Below are 25,626 nucleotides of genomic sequence, written 5' to 3'. Positions count from 1 at the left end.
GGTGCCGCTGGCCAAAAGTTAGCTCTCATCAGAAAGCAGCTGTTTGGATACGGCCCTCAAACCGAACACATTGTTTTGATTTCTTTGCTCTTTGATGAAATGCTCTGATGATGATGATGAGAGTGCTACCTTCTAGTTTTTCTATGAGTAATCCTAACACACCTGTACTGTAACAAGTCACTTCACCTGTGAATAGGTTTTCATTGCTGATGCAATATCACTTTTAGCACATTGGCTTTTGTGTGACTGCAGTGTGCAAAATCTCTTAAGGGATAGAGGACCTGCACATCAGTGAGAGCCTGTGATGTGAAGCTTTTCCCTCCAATAGCCCACTGAGTGTCTCTCACTCGTCCCCCATCAGTCTCAGTCCTGTCAGCAGAGAGACTGCAGCTCCGCTCATTAACTTGGCCTGCGGGCAAAACTGCAGACTGGTCAGGTGTTATAACCCGCATTGCCTATCGTGTGAAATACTCTATTCTTGACAACATTTGGAAACTTGTACTGAGCAAAATACAATGAATACTAAACTGACTGCAGCTGCTTGTGGTTACAGGCTGTAATAAACTGTTTATTTTTTTACTACTTATTAGATGTAGCAGACTTTTTCTACTTGTAAGCTAGTAGAAAGACAACGTGTGCTAGAATGAGATTCAGGGAGACTTCAAAAGACTAACAGATTGGAGAGTCTTTCCATACAAAAACAAGTTAGAACATTGCCTCATCCCTGTCGGAGCTGTCGCTTGGATATCATTGAATAGAAATGCTGTTTTGTTTTGTTTTTTTAACTCATGTTGCTCTGAGATTGTTGCGTGGCTCAGGCTGGTGTAAGTGTTGTAGTACACAGTGGTGTGTTATTGAAAGCTCTTCTACCTGGAGTGCAAAAGGTCACAATGAGCTTAAGGTTTGAGTTTGTTATATTCAAACGAGAAAAAAAAAAACCCAGGCCCAGAGGGACCCTGATAACAAGGCTGTACAAATCTCTGCTCACAAAATGTCTGAGTAAATATTAGCCTTGGGCACCACAAAGTAGGACACCTGATTTCAATTCCACTGTTGTGACTGTTAAAAAGCCTCCCAAGTTGATGTTGGAGAAATACATTTCAGTGTACATGTATATTTTTATATTTGATCTCAAATGGAAATATAGAACAATGCAAAATACTAAAATATGTAACTAATTAATATTCCAATTATACTTTCAGGCAGTGTTGGTGCATTGGAAACATTTTGTTGCTGCATTTGATGTCTTTAGTATGGCAGCTTTAACCAGCTGTAATTGTCTCATTATTCCTGACAACAAGTTTTTAATTAAATATCATATTCGTATTTTGTTTGCTCTGAGTGTATTTGAACCTCCTGCCCTCACACATAGCATATTTCATGGCAAAATATGTAGTTGGGCATTGGGTGTTGGAGCTCAAGTAGAATTTCTCAAATGAAAATGTATTTCTTATACTTGTGTTTGGATGAAGTAGTTTGACTTTAATATCTAACACCGTGCATACATGTTCTCTTAATCTTTCTCATACATTTCCATCATTTGTCGTTTCAGCTGTGAAGATCAGCAGACATCCAAGGCTGCATTTTCTTCAGAAATCAGGTAAGAAAATTAATGTCATAGACGCGAGTGCATGAAGTGACAGAATGGCCCTTTTTAAACATTCATTTATGTTTATTGTGTAGTGGGATTAGAATGGAGAACGTTTGATGGCTGTTTATATACTGCCACATTATATAGATGTTTGTATGCGTTCTCAGCGCTTCACAATATGGTGCTGCACAATGCAGCTAGAAAATGGCATGGAAATGTGTGATTTGTATTACATTAGATTAAAATGTAAATCACTAACGTAAAGAACTATAATGGAAACACTTATTGAAAACCCTTTCAATGTTATTTTAGGTTGTGTTGACACCTCTAAAGCCAATGAAGTCTCATTCCCAAACACCTGTGTGGTTATGTTCCTTTAAGCAGTTCACACACACTGGATCAAACATTCTTTAGCTGGTCAAACATTTTAGAAGGCATTAAGCATTAAGCAAACATTAAGTATGACTCATTGTAACATACTTTTATAAATGTATAATGCTATACTAGTGTCGTGATAGCTTGCAGCAGCATCCATGTTAGACTAACTCTTTCAGTGTGCTTTAAAATGTTAAAAAGTCAATCAGCGCTTTCTTTATGATTCTGATGTTTTTTTTATTCGTCTTTGCTGCTCTTAAATGACACAATAGCAACTGCAGCTTCTTTGTTTTTTCTTTGCACTTATATTTTATGTTGTCTGTTAACTCGTTTAGCCTCATGATTCATTCTCTGCATTTAGAAAATCGCACACACACAGAGTGAAAGCATTGGCTCATTCCTCTCTGTCTGTTTTCCTCCCAGCAAAGCTGAGGCTGTGTTTGTGTGGGACTGTTTGGAGGCCAGACATACATGTTTGGCTGACACATAGCACGTGCACTGAATTGATAACCATGTGATCTTTTCTGTGCACACAATTTATGCAAGGTAATAGATGTCTTGATATGTTGAATGTGTTTGTGCCTGCACACTTCTTTCAATCTTTCCAAGGCAGTACATTATCAGTCTGACTCAATTACAGTAACTTGCAGCATCTGGTGCGCAGCCTCTCACTGTAACCATGCTCCTATCAGCCAATGAGGGTGCAGCCATGAGCACTATAGTTTCCCAATGATGAGTGACCTTTTATGTGAATTTGTCTTGTACCATACCATGCTTCAAGAATGAATTAGGTCTAAATGTTACAGTTGTGCAGGGATGTACTGTAAGGCTCAATGGATATTCTGTATTTTATGCTGGAAAATGCTCCTCTTGCCATTGGCTTTCACAACTTGGCATGCTGCAAGTGGTCTAAAAGAGGGAGGGATACAGCAAATCAGTGTTCCATATTTGAAACCAACCACACTGCTTCTTTATACATATCTTTTTATTTCTCTGTCACTGTATTTTATTGTGAGGAAAACCTCTGATTCTGCAGTTGAGTTAAGCATTTCCCTTTTGTACAACCAATTTTTACAGTGCATTTCAAAAGGATGCTTTGCTCGCAGGATAATGTGGTAAAAAAAAAAAATAGTTCAGCACAGTTTCTTTTGGACAACAAGAGCATTATGTAAATCCACTGTAGGAGTTTGTCTTAGCCGTATCGCACATGGCTTTCCCTAAATGATGCCAGTCCAGCCTCGGCCTCTTATTTAATGTTCAGACAGTTAACAGATCCGAGCTGGATGCTCAAACATAGCCGAATCTAATGAATCAGTGTTTGAACCAAAGTCTGCAGGTATAGGATCAAGTGTTTATGCTACTGTATTTCCTGTCCTTCATCTTCTTTTATATTTATTATTTATTTTAAATTTAAAAGCTTTAGAGAAATGTTTTATCTTCCTTGTTTGCAGTGGCTGCTTTTTCTGTGAGGGAAGCAATCTGATGTAAATCTCTCTTTTTAGGATTTTAGTCACACTTTTGAAGCCCCTCGTTCTGTTACCTGACATTTAAAAATGAGTAAGAGCTTAAGTTAAGTGCATTAAGTAACAATACTCTGGCATATTTTTAGGTTGGATTCCTCAGCCAAGATGGAAAAAAATCAATTTAATTGGATTTGGCACTTGTTTGTTTCTGTGATTAGGGCTGGTGTAAGTACTATGCATGTAGGTTTAAACAGCCTGACTTTTCCACATGGCTCAGCTTTGAGCGCTTGTTCTCAGTGGATTTTTTTCTGGGTGGTGGTTTCAAGTCAGCCGTTTTCTTGTCAGCTTGATCATTTATTGTATATAGACCCTTTAAGAGCATTGCAACAGCTTGGCCATGTGTTTTTTTTCCTTCCTGAAGAGAAGATGTCTTCGCTGACGATGTCTCCGAGAGGTTGATTCACAGCCTGAGCAGTCTCATGTTTAGACCTCTTCAGAGTGTGTTCCTCTGGAGCTCAGCCAGCATGCCAGACTCAGGATTGACTCTGCAGTAACTCTGTGTAGATGGGACTGCACCCAGATTCATACTCTGAGGGCTGCAGGCATAACATCAGTGTTACCAATCATAACTCATATATTTCACAGATTCTGTGGATTGAATATTAAACAAGACTTGAATTATCATAAGATAGGCCTATATCAATGTTGTTTTGCTTCACTGTAGAAATCACTGTTTTTGTACATCCAGAATTTTGGTAACATTTGTGAGAAAGTCTTTATCCACCATGATGACTTTAAATGCAGAGTAACATCTGGTTTTAAACAGATGTTGTAGAAATTTTGAGTCAACATAGCAGCATCATTCAACTGCACTGTTAGCTGTTTTTAGTCAATTTCAGTTGATCACAACCGATGACAACTGGGTCTACTACTCAGCTCCATGTGTTTTAACTGATGAAGGGGTTATAAAATTAATATTGAACAAATTACATCGTTAAGATTTCATGTTAAAGTTCAATTAGACTGAAATACAAAGACGTGAGATGAATAGACTAAGATTTTTTTCTTATTTGACAAAACAGTTCTTGGTTTAGTGTAGTGGACATAATATGCAGTTAAAAATCTTAATCAAAATATATTGTATTGCGAATCTCAGCATATCGCAAAATGTGTAAAATTGCAATAGAATCGTACCGCGTCCTGAGTATCGCGATAATATGGTATCGTGGGGACTGTGGTGATTCCCACCCCTTATGGGAAGTCTGTCAAGTGTTCCCTAAATGGACTCTTCTGTGATGTACTTGGGAAACAAGACAGTGAGGTCACACTTAAAATAATACATTTTATTGGTAAAATAATGATGCAGAACTTATTTTAACCATTGTACCACCATGAGAAAACGTGTGTCCTTGAGAAGTAAACATTAAAGCTGTCGTTCAAGCTTTTAGGAAGTTAGTGTTTCACAGGAGAATTATTGGGTAAAGTAAAATATTAGTTTGAGCACAAAGGGCTCTCATGATTCATCCTGAACAGATTTTGTTTGTACCAGCAGGAAAACATTTTTTTTTTTTGCTGCATATTTAAATCTTCCAGCAGAAGTGAGCCTCAGGGCAGCGATGTGACTAATCATTAATTATGTCAACCTGCCATTTCTTATTTTTATGAGGACTGTTCTGTATGCTTGGAGAATGACTGGCTCCTCCTGACCACATCCTACTGTTTCAGCCTCACTATCACTGCATTCATTACACTTAAACAGACACTTTCCTGGTAAGCGGTGACCGTGCTTCTTTGAGGGGTGACAGAGGCCAGCAGCTGGCTGGCAGTGTCACAGTGAGTCACCTGTTTTTCCCAGTAGAGTCGCTGTTTCATTGAGAGCGTTGTGTAATCCCGTCGGTGCCACGGCCAAATGGATCAGGCTTAAGTGTTCAGAAACCCATTGGCCCTTCTGATCATTTGATTCATTGAAACAGGCTCTGATATTGTTGACAATAAAATGACTGAACATCTTAGTTGCTGTTATATTGAAGTGTTTTACTAGCCAGAGTTATAATAACATTGTACATCTTAAATCATTGGCTTTGAAATGTGGTCTCAACAAACCACAGTATTTTCTTTATGACTGATGTTGCGCTCCTCAGTAAAAATGCTCTGACTGATCCTTGCCCACATCGATTTTAATAGCAGCTTTAATTCACCTGTATGTTTGTTTAATAGATTTATTCATACTAGGTTCTCACTAATCTTTCTTAATAGCCAAGATTTACATTTTTTTAACTGGCTCCATTAGGAAGCCAATCCAGACAAAAGGTGTTTAAATCCACCAAGCACAGTTATTATATTGACCTTTACATACATAGACAGGTTTTGTTGATTCTCATCACTTTATGATATGACTTCACGCCTTACGAGTGTTTATGTGACATTGTCACATAATGCCTATTATTAGGGTTTTAAGTTCTGATGCATCCGACTTAAATCCTTTTCATAATGTTGGTGAAGATTGTTGACATGACTTTACTTAATTTATTCTGTATATTTGATTACAAGAACAGCTCATGTTAACAAGTTAATTTTGCTTTGTAAGTTTTAAAAGTAGCTCATGCCTTTAAAAAATGTAGCATATTGTAAGTTTAAAGAAGCATACAATTTAATGACAAGCACTAGAGTAAGTACCCTCAAAAACTTATTGCGCTAACTTATTATCTAAGTAGGTACTATCCACAAAAAGGTGTAGTCATTGAGGGTGTTATTTGTCAGGATGGGTATTTATAGTCCAGCTTAAAATCATAGTGTAAAAAGTCCTTAAGAAATCATTTCCTTACAGATACCTCCTGCTAACCCATTATTCACAACAAAAGACTGGAGCAATCTGTAGAAGATTGTTTTTTATTATGGAGTTTTTTAAGTAGACACCATGTTATGATGCACAATCATGCACATACCTCTAGATATTAGTTCACCTCTTCCTGTAAGACTGTGCATTTCTGGGAAGCAATAACACGAGTGAGTCATAAACATGTGGAAGATACAAGCGTCAGGGTGGTCTATGTCTGGTTTGGTGACCTTCGCATTTCAGTGTCCTTGATGTATACCTAAGTTTGCTAAAATGATTTGGACAGCAGAGGCTGGAAGGAGAAGGACTTCGGTCTGATTCTGAGTATGATTGAGAGAAAGAGCTTTTGAATGTATAGGGCTGGGAATCTTTGGGTGTCTCATGATTCAATTTTGATTCTTGTGGTCATGATTGGATTGAGAATCTATTTTCAATTCAAAACCATTCTGGATTCATGATTCAAAGTCTATTTTTGAGTCAGAATACTTCAGGATCTACTCCAGTCATCTGTAAGACTGGCCAAATTTCTTGTTTCCTCATCTTGTTCCTTAGCACTTAGCAGGGAGTGAATGATTAGACCCTCAAAAAGTTATGAATCTATTTAAAATCTCAGAAAATAAGAATCTCGATTTTTACATGAGTTGATTTTTTTTTCCCCCACCTCTAGCTGAATGTATATCTTCAGTAAAGTGATCAATATCTGTATTTCTCCTGGACACGTATGCTCACTGTTATTCTGCTGCTACAAAGTGCAGCTGTTTAAGCATTTTCCAGCTAAAAAAAAAAGAACTGAAGTAAGACTGACTTGCCACAGATTTATTTTTACAGCACAGTGTAAATGCAACATCACATAATCAAACATAGAATTATGTTGTAAAACTGGACTCGTAAAGAAGTGCAAGTAGCAAGTAGTATGTTTGAGAAACATGACTCTTAACCTGTGCTTTTCTCACGGTGGTCCTGCTGTTATGACAGGTAACAGTTGTGTGCAGATGATTAACCTCATGGAGCTGATTGCAGGTTTGAACTTGGAAAGCATGTGTCACTAAGTAGAACCTCAGGATAGTCGTAGCAGAGCTCATCAAAGTGATGTGATTGTGGTGTCTTTGCATAGAGGGGGGGTGATGATCCATTATCCTGGAGAATGGATTAAGGAGATTTTGTTAATTATAGCTGTTTGGAAAATTCTGTGTATGAAAATTCACAAGTTATTACGCCGACTGTCTTTTTTTATGCCTGACTACATGTGCTCTTCACGCAGTCTGAGATGCTTTCACTGCTTCGATAGTGTCAGGCTGTTATAAAATGCATTACAATCTGGTCAACTTGTGCGTTCACTACCTATACATTCTGGCAAATTAAATATATCAAACACATATAGTTGGACTGAGGTTTTATTCAAATTTCTGTGCCCTCTAATAGAGATCAGATACTAGAAAGCCTCCATTACCATGGCAACCCTATTCGACCACACGTCCAAGTAGAAATGGAGTAGTGTGAGTAATGTTAAAGGCTTAATCTACATTCTAAAAGAAAACCAAAAGCTAAAACTGAAAGGAAGGAGTGACAGGGGGTTGTAATGAAAGATTAAGTGATCTTTGTGGTGACTCATGAATGTTTAATCTCACACACACTGCTGTTTTCAAGGACCACATCTAAAGATATTATTCAGTATGTGTCAAATGACAGAGGGGAGATGGTCATTTGGAGTCAGATTTCCAATAAATACCCTATTCTTGGTCAACATGTTGAATTGATCTCAGGTCCATCTATCTGATCGTGGCTTACTTTCTATTTAGAAAACCCTCAGGAAACTAAGAAAGTGGAAAGAAGGCTTTGCTCAGCTGAAAAAACAACAACTTTTTCAGCAACTTTTGTTCACTTTTATGAGACTAATAGTAGGTTACGTTGAATGAGGCATAACCAACATGCTTGGTGTGTTTATGTTCTGAGATTGTTGGATGTTTCGCTCTCTTCTCCTCTGCGTGAAACTTGACCCCTGCGTCTGAGCTGCTGCCTACAGAGATGCAACACCTGCCTTCCTGAAACATTCATCAAGCAAGCTCTAGTTGAGTCTCTCTCTCTCTCTTTCTCAAATGCAGCCTCTTTCTCAACGACAAGTGTGTTTGTATGAAGAAGATCACGTTTCCTTTTGTGTACATGTTTTTTACAACTCTATGCAAAACTAATGAGTTAAAAAAAAAAAAAAAAAAGTCTTGATATGGCCTTTTGTATTTTTATCCCCCCTGGGAAGCATATCTGACGGAAGAAAAAAATACTTCAAGGAGGAAATTTAAGATATCATCAGATGCCTAAATGATTTCTTCTTCTCCCTCTTAAGGCCTCGTGCAAAATAAACAACAGGTGATTTGTGGACACATTTCTGTCACCCATGGAAAACTTGCAGAATTCCATCCATGTGGCTTACATTATACCAGGAACAAACTATTTATGAGAGAGTAGATTGAACTTTACTTGTTAACTGTGTAATCTCAAAGCTACACCTTGAACTGGAGCAGGCTGTCACTGTTTGACTCAGATGCACTCAGCCGAAGCAGAGTGATATTCACCCTGCTCCTCATCCTGCATTTCCCACAGACTCTACAGTCACAAGTGTACTCTTTTAACCCCCATGGCTACCACTGCAGCTCCATTCAGCCTGCTGGTTGATGATGACCTCACTCTGAGTCTGAACTGTACCGGCTCACTCGTGTGTGACTAAGACTGTGTGCTTTAGATCAGTTCCATTACGACCTGATGAGTAGGCAGAGAGAGTCTCCGATAACTTGTTTACGCCATGTTTGCATGGAGATGACGAAAGCTGGATTGTTTGCAGCTGAGGTTATTTCAAAGAAAAGACAGAATTGGAATGGATTCACCTTTCACCATTTAGTTATACTAGATACAACATATAAAGGTGCACTTGCATATTAACTTATTTTTCTTTATTGTAATAGGCTACTGCTAACAAGTCCTACTGTGCATCACAATGCTGCTCATTTAAGTTTACATTTAATGGTAAGGAAACTGACATTGTCATTGGACAAGCAGCCTTAGATGTTTTAGATTAACCATAATATCGTGTGTAGCCATCAAGTGCATATAAAAGAGCATTTCATATGGGTTCTGACATCATACAGATCTGCTTGATCACTGTTCAGCTAACTTAATGGATTTTTTGCATTAGCCAGCAGCAGATGTTGAGGTGTCACAAAAAAGCCAAAATGGAAACTTGTTGTGTATAAACAACATGCGTGTGTGGATGAAGTACACACATTTCACAGCTGTGCAGATTGTGGATTCAAAATGAACTCAATTTAAATTCAAACCTTATTTTAACTTACATGTTAAACCCACTCGTTTTGATGACTTTGTATTAATGAGTTGTTTACAGCCAGGACCTATCACACTGATTACTGAACCAGATCCACTCAAGATAAAGCCTGACAAAGTGGTGCATTACTTAGTCTAATTATTAGTCAGCAGCGGTGCATATAAAATAGATGACTGATAATAAGCAAATTACCCTCTACCCCATGCAGGTTGTTATATGGGATTAAAGAAAAAGCTTGTTTCACAGCAGCATCCAGAGACAGAGAGTTTCTTTTTTACTATTTTTCTTGCAGACATGCTAGTTCCACCTTGAACACGTTTTAAAGCTTTTAAATTGGGTCTCTCTATTACTCCATTCCTCAGTGCATCTCTGGAGGCCATGTGTGGTGTCTGAGTGAAAGTCTCTGTCATGACATGAGGACATATCGCTCTGTTATTTTGCCTTTTCCATTGCAGGGTCAAACATCCTTTTTTTTTTTTTTTGGATCAATACAAACAACAAATGATATGTTTCTATAAAAACATCTATGGAGACAAGAAGTTGCTAAATTAGAGTCCAGCTGAAATTGTTACTTATTCAAAAATAATGTCAACGTGTTTGTAAACATGCGTGGTTCATATTTTTAATTATGAAAAGGAATAAAAGTTTTTGTGGGAAAGATCAAATATGTTCTTTTCCACTTAGCTGGAGGGGCCGTGTCAGTGTGTGTGTTGGATTGACAGCAGCTGTCAGTCTTCTGCTGTTACATCACAGAGAGATAAAGTAAATAAACTCGTGCTGAAGCTAACATGTATGAACAGTTGTATTCTGTTTAAGAGAAAGGACCACACCAACATAACAACTGCCATCACATGGTCTGTTTACATGCTGTTTAAGTTGCTGCAGCTGAAAGCTATAAGCTAGTCTGCTAACTGATGTTAGCAATGCACTTTGCTCTTGAATGTTCATTTGATGGACTATAAGTTAGGCTGCAGGACAAATCTATTGGGAGCCACTAAGAAATCTAAAATAGAAATGTCTCCCTTTTGATTTTAACTTTGTCTTAAAGGACAGCACATCTCTCTCAGTTGGACTTGCAAATCAATGGTAAATCAAACAAAGCACACAGACTCATTTTGATATTACCATGCCTGTGTTAGCCCAGTTTGGACCTGGTGGTGAAACTATAGGCAACAGACATGCTCTGGCCAAATATTTAATATGTTCTCTGGTCCAGAACTACACAGGGGTTGGCCTGTTTAACTTGTGTGCTGTTCTATTATTGGATTAGAGGCCATGTTACTGTAATAAGGTCTGGGCATTCCCAGCAGGCACAGCTCTGCCTCATTGATCTATTGAACAATAGCTACATGTTCCAGTGCTTGGTCTCATTCTCCCTTTTATCTCATGAGCCTTTGTCTAACTCTTAGGCTGCCAGTTTTCCTCCAAATGAAATCCAATTCTGTGTGTGCACAGCTACAAAATGCTTGCTGATTTCCCCTCACTCTTAGCATCCTCCTCTGCTGTGATGTCTCTATTTACTGTATCAGAGCCTATGTCTCTGAGTTTCTGACCCAAACACTACCATGCTAAACACAAGCTTTACCAGTAGCTTACACTGTTTGACATCTGTCAGTATTTGTTCTCTTGGAGGTGCATGACTCATCAGCAGTAGAATTGGGCTTATGCCATCACCTCATTATATAACCAGGCACCATTCTTGTAGTTAATATAGACAGAGGAAGCACCGACTGCACCTACAGTGAGCCTACACCACCTGCTCATTTAAGAACAATTAACTATACCATTTTAATTAGTGGAAAAGATCTGCCAAAACCTCTTCATTCCAATGGATCAACATCTGGGGCTTCCCATTAATCCTCACAAAGTACTTAGTTTTCTTTTAGGAACTCAATCAGTATTCATGTATGAGGCGTGTGCTTTATTTGTTTACTTCAGGTACTAATGAAACAGTAAATCTCTGTGTGAGAAATACATGTAGTAATTCCCTGCAATTCCGCTCTATAAGGAAGAGAAGACAAAATAGTATTAAGTGATCTGAGCTTACTGCAGCATTCATGTTTCTGTGGTTTGATTCAGGAGCAGTTTTTTCTTCAGTGAGTGTGACCTCATCCTAAGTAAAACATCCAGGGTGCCCTCACTTTAGCTTCAGGCCAATCTGTTGTTAAAGAGTAGTACAAGCACAGTATCAATTTCCTCCTGGCCTCAGCTCCAAGATGTCTTTGACAGCAAGTAGACTTCATCTTTGGTGTTTTTTGTGTTTTTTTTTTTCTCTTGTCTTACTATGATATGTAGCTAAAGGTACCTCGAGGCCTTGACTGCTTGAATTGCAGCTGACTCGTTCCATGATCATTATAGCAATGTTTGTATTGCAATGTGGATATGCAATTATGTTTTTACTGTAGTGAAACTCAGGGCAGGCTTGAAATGTGCTAAACTGAACCTGGACTGTGATTTCTGAAACTCCATCAAGGGTTTTGTCTTTGTTAAAATGTAATATCAGATCTTTCTGACAAACAAATAGTAGCGTGACAAAAAAGTCTATAGTCATGCTAGCATCCCTGGAAGGCTATACATAACATAAATAGTATACTAATGTTACCATGTTACCATGGTCACAATGCTGGCATGTTGATGTTAAGCTGGTAAAACACGTATGAATCATGTTCACCATTGTAGTTTAGCCTGTTTGCTTACCAACAATAACTTATGGCACTAAACACAAAGTAAACAGGACTGCCATTCCTTTAGTTCTAAACCTGGTAAACTCAGAGTATTGGATGGATTTTGATGGTGTTAGATAAAAGGTCAGGTCGATCAAAGTCTTCAGATTTCATCCTCCAGGGACCAAATTTCAAGGCTATATTTCCATTGGTTGCTGAGTCTGAGCATCGCCAAAGTTGAGACTTGTCTAGAAGGATCCAGGACTCTCCATGTAACACTTCACGTTAACACGAGATCTCACTCAGAGAACTACTAATGAAGGTACAGTAGAAACATTTCAGGACCAAAACTGCTCAACACTATGAATAGCTCTGCTAAATGTCACAGCTTTCCATCACAGCTAAATGAAGAATAGATATGCTACATATTATATGACAGTTTACCCAAAACAGCAATGTAATCCTGAACATCCTTAAGTTATTAAAGACCAGTCCACCATGGTTTAGTTAGGCCTGATTTAGCCTCTGTTGCTGCTGGTGTAAACTACATGACAAATGTTGCTCACAGTAGAGGGGTGCTGTTGAATATTCTTTGTTATGTGAGCCTGCAGTAGATCAAAACAGTGTAGGTGTAACTGGTGCAGTTGGGTTTAAAGTCAGGAGGGGAGGGAGGGATGCCTCGTGTATTACAGTGTGGGAGTATGCAGCATATTAGTGATTATGGATTTGTGTCTTATCTGCTTGTGTATTTGTTTTCTCCATGCATTGATGGTTCGTAGCCTCAATGTTTAGGGATAGTGGGTCTTTTATCTCCATTTAATGGTCTACTTGACGATAAAAAAAGTTCACTGTTTTTCTTATGACTAATAAATGCAAAAAGTCAATGACTGTCTTTTTTTAACTGGACGTTTAGAGCATGAACAGAAGGGAGCAAAGCTTTACAAAGGGAGTTTAAGTTGACAGATAAAGCTACAGACAAACAGCCCCCTGGTACAGCAGGTGGATGAGCAGTAGAGTCAGAGGCATCAGGAAGGCAGGAAGATGACTGAAGCATGAAGGCAAACAGATGGCCTGCATCCAGATGATTTAAGGATATAAGATGGAAGTAGAATGCAGCTCTACTTCATCTCACATAGGAACTGAAGTAGCATGTGGTGTGTCATCAGCCTCCCATCTAGTATTTAAGTTCACTTTATTTTCTGTTGCACTACAATTGTAAAATTGGACTGCTTCCTCATCAGTCGTGTAACCAGATTGTTAGTCTAAACTGACTTGATGAGCTCTTTTCAGCTATAAATGTGAAGGCCGGGATTAGTTGAGGGAGACAATTTTGATATATTATATAGTTATATATAGTTATTTTATTAAAATACATTTTCTATTCATTGTTCTTCTTATTTTCTACTCATAATATAATTGTGAAGTACGTGGCTGAAAATGGCAACACTTGTTGAGTCAAGACTTCTGACAGCTGTCACAGACACTACACAGTGCAGACATTCATGTACACCATTAGACCTTTTTGGTTTTTCCTGTGAGTCACAGCTGTGCTTTGTGTTTACAGTTGTAGCTTATATTGCCAGTTCAATGTGGGATATGTGCGCTGCTATACGCCTCGCCTGCAATGTGTAATGCAGCGAAGGGAATGGTGAGGCAAAGTTGTTCTTCCCCCTGATCTTCCATCGTAACAGAGGCATAACATGTGTAGGATGGTGGAGATGTGTGCAACGTCAAAGGCTGCAGGGCAGAATAGCGGTCTGTGTATGTGAAGCCCCTGCTGTGTGTTTACACGCACTACCTCTTCCGTATTGCAATGACAAATAACACCCCTGGGTACCAGTATGTCAATATGACGGCAGAACTTCCAAATGGGGCTGTTGTAAAATCGCAATTGCTAATGCTATTTCTGAGGTTTAGCATGCTGACGTGCTTAGCTTAGATGAGATGTACATCATGTCATTTGGTATTAAACATTTTCATATATAAACTGAATTAAACAAAACAAGTGTGGAAAGAATGGTGTTTTTGAAATGTGTGTTTCTGTTAGTTATTCTTAGATAAAAGAACTTACAAGCTCACAGAACAAGCATGTTAGCGTGGAGGCTTTAGCATTTAACTCAGAGCTAGCATGACTCTTAACTCTTTGTCTAATTAAAAAACAAGTCTTTTTTTCACTAATATCAATGTTAGTATTACCTACAGCGTTTGGATAGTTGGCCATTTGTCTGTATTTATTTATTTATGTCTTTTTTATTGATCTAGAAGGATACTGCCAAATTTGTACTTAAAATGTCTTTTGATTTGGACAATAGAGATGACTTTGGTACACTACTTTTAACAGTATCCAAGTAAATTTGTTATCTTGTAAATCTTTTTCTCTTCACAAACAGTTTTCTATAAAAAAATAAATAAAAAAAAATCATTTATTTGTTTCTGTGGTCCATGATTACTGTGGGCTTGTTAGTGCTCCAGTGTGTTGATTTCCACATAGGAGACACATTCCCACACTGGATTTCAGTGTCAGCCTAATGAGATGGTTTTACTGAAGTATTTTGCAGGCTTTACAATCACATTTGATCTCAGCAAATCCTTTTTCCTGCCAGAGAAGAGAAATGTATAATAGGATGCTTGTGTAGTAATCCAGCTTGGAAGGAGACTCTGCTTTGACTTGTGGCGTGATGAAAGAGAGTTTCACCTCCATGTTGTGCTCAACTAGTGTATATCCTGCTCAAAATTATGGTGATTTTGATTTGCATGTTTCCCCTTTTTTAGTGTTTGAAACAAATCTATCCTGATTAAAGACGTGTTGTTTCGCAGTGAAATAAATTCACAAAGGACTCATTCGGTTGCTAAATTTGAAAAGCATTCTGTGTGAGCTTATGTTGTTTTTTTTCACCTGCATAATTATGGATTTGACTTTGAGCCTGAGGTATCACTGTGCAATTTAGCTAATGGGATGTCAGTTTTTAGCTCAATTACTAAGAGAAGTTGACAGTCAAAATCATTTAGCGGGACCGTTCAAACTAATTTGGGTCAGATGATGAAAAGGAGCAGAACAGCATTTGTGTACCTTAGGAGGGGATCAAGGTCGAATTTGTTACGAGTTAACAGTTCAATAATATTTTGAGAATATTTTAATATCAACACAGAAAAAGTTTTTGTATAATTTATCTCCAGATGCATGAAATAAGCCTTAAATAACTTATAAAGCCCAAAACATCCTTCATTTTGAAAATCTTATATAATTGTCTTTATGTAATTTAAGAGTTTTTTTTTTTTTTTTTTTACCAATTCATGTTTTATTCATTTATTTTCAAGCTATCAAACACATTTGAAGAAAGGAAAGAATGCAATGTTTCTTCAGGACACAGATAATGGATGTGACACAAAGCTGTGCAGTATGGCATTGCTTATTATCTCAAATGATTCAGAATGTGTAAAAAAAAAAAAAAGATAGGGAGCACCGATGGAGAACTTGTCTGTCTTTTTCTTTTATAGTGACACATGCGGACATTAGAGCTGCATTGACAAAAGTGCAATCTCTGGATTAGCTCTTTTTGTATGGAAGCACATCGTTACAAAAACAGGTCAAATATTCATCAAGCCAAATAAGAAATGTTGCACCGTGAAGTCAATTAATGTGAACATTGATTTCTGTGTTTTTAACACAAACTGTACAAAATAGGCGTTCTCTTTAAATAGTTCATTCTATGAAGTCCCACTGAGCCTGCCAGTGGTTCCACTGATAAACATTTCATCAGATTATTAGCTTATCTCACTCGTTCTTCATCACTTCCCCTTATCTCTTCACTTCTTCCTGCTGTTTGTCAGACCATTCTTCAGGCTGTTAGCGGCTGATGCTGCAGCGATTAGAGTCCGAAAAGGAAATGTCAGATTATTCTGTGGTTTTGCAGCTTGCTTGTTGAGGCAAAAAAAGCTGAAATCCATACCACTGAGGCCAACCAGTTTATTATCTGTTCAAAACAGAAAAGGGAAGGAGGGAAATGAACCATTACTCTTAACCATGTTGATACAGAGTTTGTAGTATTTCGAACAAGCCTTCATATTCTCCTAAATCCTCTCCAGTCTTGTCTGTGTGTCCACAAAGTCATCTTTGTTGCTTTCATTCTATGAATCACCTCATTAGAGGGTCTTTTGAAGGGCATCACTGAGAGTTTGTCTGTTCTTATCCACCCTTTTGAGAGAGCTTTACATTCACAAGGTTCAGTTGACCAGCAGGGTTTCACCAGAATAACAGCTGACATCTGCTTCAGGATAGTGTTTGTCCTTAAAGCGCACTCAGACTCTGACTGTGTGAGCAATTTTGAGAAAGTATTTGGCTTTGGTCCAACCACTATCAACAGGAGGTTTTCAGAAGTGCTTGACTGATTGAGACGGAGCCCAAAGCAATGAGATGGATTAAAAGGCTAAGCATTGAATTAATGCAGTAATTAAGAAATATGTGTCTATCTGAGGAAAGAGCTCGAACGTGTTCTTAAGATTCTCCTTTTAAAGGCTGTTGTGTTATTTCCATTGAGAGTTGGAAGGGGGATGCTCTACTTTTCTGGCATTATAATGTATGCTCTTATCTAATGTGGAGCTGACAGTGAAGCGTCAGGATCCAGATGAGGAGTGTCAACATCTCGAGATGAACACCTTCACTCCTGCATGTGAACACATCTCACATAGGAACCAAATTCTGTGTGTCTGAGTCAGGGTCAGGGGCGACCCAAGCAGATCAGAGGCTCTGCGTGTAATTCAGCCATGGCCATGACTGACCTCTCTCCTTTGACCCCTTGGCAACAGAGGAGCCCTGTGTTTCCATTGGTCCCACACAGAAGATGCTCTGTGAGGGAGGTCACAGCTCACTTCTCCTTCTTCTTCCTACATTTTATCTCTTGTGAATCACAGCAGATGTGTATAGTCCATACAATGTATATGATCACCGATTCACTTTTTACAACTATTTTCAAGCAAACTAATGCAATCTTCAGCCTCTTTTTGCTCTTTTTTTTGTCCCACAAACTACCACGGTACATTGCTGTCTCTCTTAGTTTTGTTTTTTTTATGCCGCTTTGTGTAAACAGTTTAGGTTTTTATTTCTACTGTTTGCTGCTTGCCAGGTAGTAAAGAGCGGGTGTAGAATTTTTTTTTTAAAGTTATTGTTTGGGCCTTTTTGCCTTTATTGGATAGGACAGTTTAAGAGAGACAGGGAATGATGGGAGGGGGAGAGTGGGGGGTGACATGCAGCAAAGGGCTGTGGTTGGATTCAAACCCGCAGCCTCTGTACATGGGGCGCACAACATAAACACTAGACTATTGGCGCCCAAGGGTGGAGAGCTTTCTTGCTGAAACCTTCTGGAAGTGGAAATTACCCAATGAGAACGAAAAACTGTAAGGTAGAGGGTCTGACAGCTCAACAAAGAGCTAAAACTCTGAGAACTGTAGACAATATGTAATCAAGAACAAATGAGGTGGAAGGCTCACACTTCAACAGTAAGTATATCTAAAGTGTGTTGTTCAGAGTCTTGTGGTTGTAAGAGATTATAGAGACTCCTGAATTGACTGTGTGGAAATAGCAGTACTGGGTCAACCTCTTGTTGATGTTTGGGTCACTGCCAAAGAAACTATTTTTTAAGTGACCTGTTTCATCCATCAAATATGACATTGTTGAGCGACCCCTTGTCTTGTTTAGTTTCCTGTGGATCACTCAGTTTCCTTATTTTCTGCTTAAAAATCCCTTCGACAGGAATACTCAGCCTTGTTTTTGTCTCCTTCAGGGGCCAGATGGGCTGTTTTCTAAAAGTGATACATTTGTTGTCGGCTCTTTTGTTTCATGAAGCATGACAATGGCCTCGCTGTTCACAAATTAGCACTTTCTTCACTTTCATAAAATGTCATTGTTTATGACAGTGCGAGGGAAAGCGCAGCATGCATAACGACGAGAAAGCACAGAAGCATGAAGTGAGAGGAATGGCTCCAGGTTTGACTCTCTCTAGTGGCAGAGATGAAAAACAAAAACAGTTACCTGTTTCATCAAGCATTGCAGGGATGCCACAGAGGATTAATGCAACTTTGAGTACAGTTGAATGAAAAAACAAATCACAGTTTGTAAGAGAAGTGTGTGTAAGTGTGTGCACCCTTTTTCATAACAAGATCAGCCATTCTTCTCCTTAAACATCTGGCTCATTTATCACAGTCAATGACTTTCATCACTAAGCACGTGTTTTGAACCAGCTAACTCAACCCCCCCCCCCCCCATCTCCTCTCTCTCCTTTTTCTTGCACAGGTGTAGCTGCAGACCCCGCCCACACTGCCTGCAAAGATGGTGGTGTTGTCACTAAAAATCTGTGTCCGGCAGTGCAATGTCGTGAAGACGATGCAGTTTGAACCCTCCACGGCCGTCTATGATGCCTGCAGGATAATCAGAGAGAGGGTCCCCGAGGCTCAGTCCGGACAGGGTGAGAATAATGCAGAACAATCCCACAGGAGGGACAGTTGATAAGGTGTTAACTATGACAGGAAGGCTAGACAAGAATTGATAATCTTGGGATCACATGTTATATCTGTCTTCCTGCAAAAAAAAATCTTAATTTAACATGGCCAAAAGTCCATCAAAAATCAATCATATGGTGCCATCATAGTGCTACATTCAGTAAGTGATTATACAGAGGTAGCAGGATAACTCTTTTTAAAAGCAGCATCATCAATATTCCCACTCACAGCTCCATATAAGGAAATGTGAATGAGTTAATTTTGTGCTTGAAAATAGGTGAACTGGATTCAAATTGGCATTAGCCTACTTTCTCTGACTTTCAACATCTGTTTGGTTGGTGTACCATTCTGATCTGATGTTGTGCACTTTTGATCCGTGCATTAAAAATAATTGCTGACGTTTCTCCTCACTGCTGCAGCTTCAGACTACGGTCTGTTTCTGTCAGATGAAGACCCCAGAAAAGGGATCTGGCTGGAGTCTGGAAGGACGCTTGACTACTACATGCTTCGCAATGGGGTAAATATGTCTTTCACACACACACACACGCACACACACGCACATACGCACACGCACACACAGAATCTGACCTCACTGATTGATTCTTGTTGATCTCTTTCAATATGATTCATGCTTTGATAGATAGGAGTTAAAAAACTGTGAAGCAGAGTGAGAAAGTAAAAGCACAGAATACAATTTAATCTCAAGAAAAAAGTCAAAGAAAGCTTTAAAATGTGACTTTAAAGAAGAATCCTGCATCCAGCTGTAGATCCTTTGCCATTCTCTGATCCTCTCTGCCAAACGCCCGACTGACTGTTTTTGGTCATGTAGCGCTCTATCTCCAGCTCTAAATGGTTTCTCCTCCTCAAATCCACCAAAGGCAACCCAGGTAGAAGGCATGACTGTGACCAATTATTCCGCACCAAATCTCGGCTCATTGTTGTGATTGGAAAGGAGAAGCGGGCTGTGATAGGCAGCCGTTAAATAAGGTTTTCTGGCTTATATTCGCTCCGCTCTCCATGCAAACCTGGATGCATTTGATCATTTTCACAGTGGGTACTCTTCCCACCCCCTCTTACAGCTCTCTGTCTATTTCTCTCATACATTCCGCTCCTGCATTCCTCTCTGGTCCTTTATTTTCCCCCTGATCTCTCTTCTCTCTACCTTTGTCTCTTTGCAGGACATCCTTGAATACAAGAAGAAGCAGAGGCCTCAGAAGATCAAAATGTTGGATGGTGCGGTTAAAACCATCATGGTGGACGACTCAAAAACAGTGGGCGAGCTGCTTGTGACTATATGCAGCAGAATAGGTACAGAGTGTTATCTTTTACCATTCCACCTTTTTAGTTTATTCGGTATAACGTATTAAAAACATACTTTCAATTTTAGCATCACAAAGTGTCGACAACCTTCCAATCTGTGATTTTTCCATTCTTGACTGTTCAGAACACTTTGGGTAACATGATTTGAATGAGGTAAATCATCATTTCTTTTTCCTCTTTGGATTCCAAGGCATCACAAACTACGAGGAGTACTCTCTGATCCAGGAGTTGGTGGAGGAAAAGAAGGATGATGGAATGGGAACACTGAAGAAAGACAGGACGCTGCTGCGAGACGAGAGAAAGATGGAGAAGCTGAAAGCTAAACTACACACGGATGACGATCGTGAGTTTAGACGACCCGTGTTTGATCTGCTGTCATAGTAGACGGTTAACAGTTTAACTCAATACGCTTTATCACATACTGTTGTACTCTGCAACGTGTTAATGAACCCAAGGCCATAAGGTCCTTAGTACTGCTTCAAACCACACAGATCATTAATATCCAAACCTAAAATTGTTTTTAATCTCTGTTCTAAATCCTCTCCTCCCCCGTTTTTTCTGATCTATTTCTTGTGTTATTAGTGAACTGGCTGGACCACAGCAGAACGTTCAGAGAGCAGGGGGTGGACGAGAACGAGACCCTGCTACTCAGACGCAAGTTCTTCTACTCCGATCAGAACGTGGACTCCAGAGACCCGGTCCAACTCAACCTGCTTTATGTCCAGGTCTGATGATGATAAATTCATATTTTTACCAACAGATGAGAATGTAGCGTATAACATTTCTGGAACATCACCTTATGGTGACAAGTAGCCACCAGCATGTTAACTTTAGGATAAAAGTTTACAAAAGATTGTGTTTGTCTTTCAGGCTCGGGATGACATCCTAAACGGCTCGCACCCGGTATCGTTTGACAAGGCCTGTGAGTTCGCAGGCATTCAGGCTCAGATCCAGTTTGGACCTCACGTCGAGCATAAACACAAACCTGGATTCTTAGAGTAAGGAATTAAGAACAGGGTTAAAGAAAATGTTACTTACTATGAAACACTCTCTGCTTCTAAAAGTCTGATTGAAGCTTCTTTTATTCTGCTGCCTTTCCCATGACGCCCTTTTAAGACAGAGAGCTTTTATCTTACTGAGAATTTTCCTGGTAAAATAAAGATCAAATAAAACACAACCCATATTGAGATAATGTGGCAGTTAAAAGAAATTCACTTTTTTTTTTTAACTGAAGAAGGAGAACATTACGTACAGAAAAGTGGGATGAATCTAGTTCATACATTTCCGTTGTCTGTTTCATTTATTAGTTTGAAGGAGTTTCTACCAAAGGAATACATCAAGCAGAGAGGCTCTGAGAAGAAAGTATTCCAGGTGTGGTCAGATTGTCTTTTTTTTAAGCAAATATTCAGATTTCACGTTCAGCTCATTTCACATTTTGCCACAATTGTTCAGAAACTGACAGCTTGTCTATTCGTACCGGCAGGACCACAATAACTGTGGGGAAATGACCGAGATCGAAGCAAAGGTGAAATACGTCAAACTGGCGCGCTCTCTGAGGACCTATGGTGTCTCCTTCTTCTTGGTCAAGGTAAGTTGTGAATCTAGTTCTTTCTGAGCATTTAAATGAAATACCCCTGAACCGTTTCATTCAATAAAAAAAAGATCATCTACCCTCCAAAAGTGAAATAATCTAGCCTGAAGTGAAGCAGATTTTGGAATTAGTTGTCGGAGCCTTTTATCTCTTGAGTGTGAAATCTGTTCTCTGGGCTCGGTGTTAACTGGATAAAGAGTTTGGAGGCAGCTCACAGCAGGAGGGGAAATAGTCTGTGTCCACCTGAACCTTCAAAGCTTTTTATGTCCTCTACACGCAGAGAAATAACACCCTGCTCAAAAAGGGACAGGAGAGACTATAGCTCGTAAAATATTAAAACGGAATCAAAAGCCTCAATGCTTGATGGATATCAGAATCAGAAATACTTTATTAATCCGGTCAACATATATATATATATATATATATATATATATATACACACACACACACACACACACACACACACACACACACACACACACACACACACACACACACACACACACACACACACACACACACACACACACACAAACAGCAACCTTTTTATTCAGCTCAGTCGGAGATTTAAGTTTTGAACAAATGCAAAAGAAAGATCTGTTGGGAACTGCATTGGTCATGGCTTAAACAGTCTGCTTTAATTATTAGCATAATGCTTTTACAATGTTTGTTTTTCAGATTATTTTCATTTATTAATATATATTGCATTTGAATCAATTAAATGTAAAATGCTATAACCACTGAAACATTACACTGCATAAGAAACGTTCACATAGCTGTTCTGATGGACTGAAGGATTCATTTATGATGCCATTTTCTTTCTCCAACACTTTACAAAGCGAGAAACCTGCTATAATGTCCCCGCATTACCTTCTTTCTGTCATTTATCTCCCCCCATCACACACACACACACACACACACACACACACACACACACACACACACACACACACACACACACACATACACACATACTATATGGCCGCAGCACCACCTCTGCAGGGTCAGGTTGGTCAGTTAGTTGCTGTAAGGAAACCAAATGTGTCCATGCAGCCAAGTGTGGCTATAAAGATGATCTCAGAGTGAGTGTGGGAGGAAGTGGAGTGTAACAGGGAGACTGGGAGCAAAACCTGGGACACTAATTCCCACAAATAAGTCCAACTGCCAGCAGATGTCTGCTGAGGAGCACCAATTTGCTGCTCTCGATGTGTAGCTCTGGTGTAACTGCTAAGAGTGACAGATAAGTCTTTTTTTTTTTTTTTTACCCCACATCATTTCTCGCCAAAAGGACATCCCGCATATAAAGATGGGAAACGTCCTTCTCTGCATCCATAAATCTCTTCCTACTTGTCACCTTTTCAGACTTCATTGCTTAGCGCTCTCATGGAAAATGACATCATTTTTGGGTAATTGCTTGGAGAGTTGAAGAAAAAAAAAAAGTCACTTGGGCTGCTGTTATTGACTCTCTGCCAGACAGGTCCTGGCTTTTCATCAGCAGCTTTCAGCACCAGAGGATAAGAGCTCGGACGAGGTTTAAAGAACAAAAATCTCCATTAGATCAGAGCTCACCTCATCTAATCTTCACACGCAGGAGCTCACATTCCACAGTCCTTCAAGTACACGGTGTATCTCACCTTTTGTTCTTTCCAAGTGTAAAAACTACACATCCCACCCCCTTGCATTGGATCTGTTCTCTGATCAGTTCACATCTTATCTCCCCACCTTTGTCATTCCTCCACCCTCAAGTATAATCCAGTGAAGCAGGCACATCTTCAAAAATAAACACTGGAAAAAAATGCAGCTTATAGTCCCTAACCCATAACCCCCTGAGGCCCCCGGAGAGTTTACAGGCCCTGCTGGACTTTAACAAAACTCACCTCTTTGCCCTCACGTCACAGCCCATCTCAGTCCTCCCATCTGCTCGCTGACTGCAGCTCCTGAAGAAAATGCTTTCTCTTTCCATGCAGCGAATGAAATAAAACATCAAAGGCTTAGTGAACACAGGGGGAGGCTGAGAGTTTGTGACAGGCAGATAAAGACATGATTAAGACATAACGCTTTAATTACTAACCGGGAAAAGTTTTTTTTTCACTGCTTAGTCAGATGAATACTCATCTTGGCAGATCATTGTGACAGCAAACTCTGAATTTTGAGCTGCTAGGCCCATGAATTAAAATAGTGTTGCTTGAACTGTTGATTTGTCCCCTTCTCTGAATTAGTTTTATTTAAATTATACTCTCAACAAGCTCAGGAATTTAACATCTTGAGAAAAGTAAATTTGGGGATACCAGTGATACGATAAGAATAAAGTTAAGATTAAAAATGCTGTGTTCATTTTCTAAGTATGTCTGTTTTAATACAGAAGCTTCCAACCAAAGTAAAATGACCCCTATAACTGAGACAATAAAGAGCACATGTTACTGATGACAAAACATACAGAGCTTTAAATAATGGCTCTAAAGGAGCACTGAGCTGTTGCCAGCAGCCTAACTGAGAGCACTTGTACATTTTTGGTGATTAATTATGGTCCTAGAAAAACAGTGGTATGTCTTGTTATGAGTACTGCTATCAGTATCAGAGGAAACACTCTGACAGTCCCATAAGCCATTGTTAGAGCCTTTGCTGAAACACTTAGTAACACTTCAATATGTTTTAGCAATGCTGCTGCAGGATGGGTTTTGCATTAAAAAAAAATATGTTGGGTGGGGCGTTGTTGGTCTAGTGGTTAGTTTGTGGCCCCATGTACAGAGGCTGTTGTCCTCAAAGCAGGTGGCCCCGGGTTTGAATCTGACCCATGGCTCCTTTCCTGCATGACATTCCTCACTCTCTCACTCCCAGATATCTGACTTTATCCACTGTCCTGTCTCTATAAGAAGGCATTACAAGCCTCCCAAAAATAACTCTTAAAAAATGTTTCATAAAGTTAGCCTGATCATGATTCAATAGCACATTATGGAAACGGTACAGGTGTAAAGAATTAGAAAAGGCATCGAGACACTAATACTAAATAGATGCAAAGAATGTAAAGGCTTATTTACAAGTTTTACAGATTAGAATAACGTTTTAAGATTAAATCACATTTCATGTTTATTTTATTAGAACAGGTTTTTATGTTTTATTTTTGCCAAGGTAATCCAGACGTGAGATCTAATGAAACACTTTGATTTCCTCAATTGCCGAATATAAAGAAAGATTAAACAAATAATTTTCTTTCAAATGGTTTCACTAACACAGCAAAGAGTAAAGATCTCGTCTGGGAACTGGGACGAACGGAAATCTCGTCAACTCGGTACACAGCGCTCATCAGAGAAGATACACCCCATACAGTAATCCAGTGTTGATTAGACCTGAAAGGAAATAGTAGATATATTTGACTGTACATGGGAAGCAATCACACATGGAGTTAAAGTGTGACACACTTTCAATGTTGGCAGCATTCCTGTTTGTCTCAGCCATCTTCATGTGTGATGAGTACCTTTTTAGATGTTTGATTTCATATTTGTTTGTGGTGCGATCTTAATGTTCCTTAACAGGAAAAGATGAAAAGTAAGAACAAGCTGGTGCCGCGGCTCCTGGGGATCACCAAAGAGTCTGTGATGAGAGTGGAGGAGAGGACCAAAGATGTGGTTCAGGAGTGGCCTCTTACCACTGTGAAGAGGTGGGCGGCGTCACCCAAGAGCTTCACGCTGGTGAGACTTACACACAAACTGCACACCCACACCAGAGATTTAAACACAGAGTCTTGTGTGACATAGATTTACAACATAGGCATCCTTTAAAAAAAACCAAAAACAAATCCACAATCTTCTGCAAATTCTGGCTGTTTTCTTTTTCCTGCCCATTTTATTAATTACTCATTCAGTCCACACTGAGCCTTATGTCCCGAGAAGTCAATAAAAAATGACAAGTTTGCAGTGAACTCTTCTCTGCATAGGCCCTAAAACAATCACTGTAGTGC

The 25,626-nt window shown here is 39.2% G+C and overlaps 1 protein-coding gene across 1 annotated transcript in view; it reads left to right on the top strand.

Moving 5' to 3' along the window:
- The window catches only part of tln2a (talin 2a), an 88,934-nt gene that overhangs the window by 19,407 nt on the left and 43,901 nt on the right, over window positions 1-25,626 (top strand). The window contains exons 2-11 of the mRNA XM_029279281.2: window positions 1,553-1,600; window positions 18,552-18,723; window positions 19,177-19,274; window positions 19,936-20,065; window positions 20,268-20,420; window positions 20,660-20,802; window positions 20,948-21,075; window positions 21,385-21,448; window positions 21,561-21,665; window positions 25,202-25,357. Of these exons, the coding sequence (XP_029135114.1) occupies window positions 18,588-18,723; window positions 19,177-19,274; window positions 19,936-20,065; window positions 20,268-20,420; window positions 20,660-20,802; window positions 20,948-21,075; window positions 21,385-21,448; window positions 21,561-21,665; window positions 25,202-25,357 (1,113 nt within the window). The 5' untranslated portion in view covers window positions 1,553-1,600; window positions 18,552-18,587. The remainder of the gene's footprint in view (window positions 1-1,552; window positions 1,601-18,551; window positions 18,724-19,176; window positions 19,275-19,935; window positions 20,066-20,267; window positions 20,421-20,659; window positions 20,803-20,947; window positions 21,076-21,384; window positions 21,449-21,560; window positions 21,666-25,201; window positions 25,358-25,626) is intronic.

Source organism: Labrus bergylta, chromosome 3, assembly GCF_963930695.1.
Source record: "Labrus bergylta chromosome 3, fLabBer1.1, whole genome shotgun sequence".
Lineage (NCBI taxonomy): Eukaryota > Metazoa > Chordata > Actinopteri > Labriformes > Labridae > Labrus > Labrus bergylta.
Note: the sequence above shows the minus strand (reverse complement) of the source record. Positions and strands in the feature narration are given on the sequence as shown.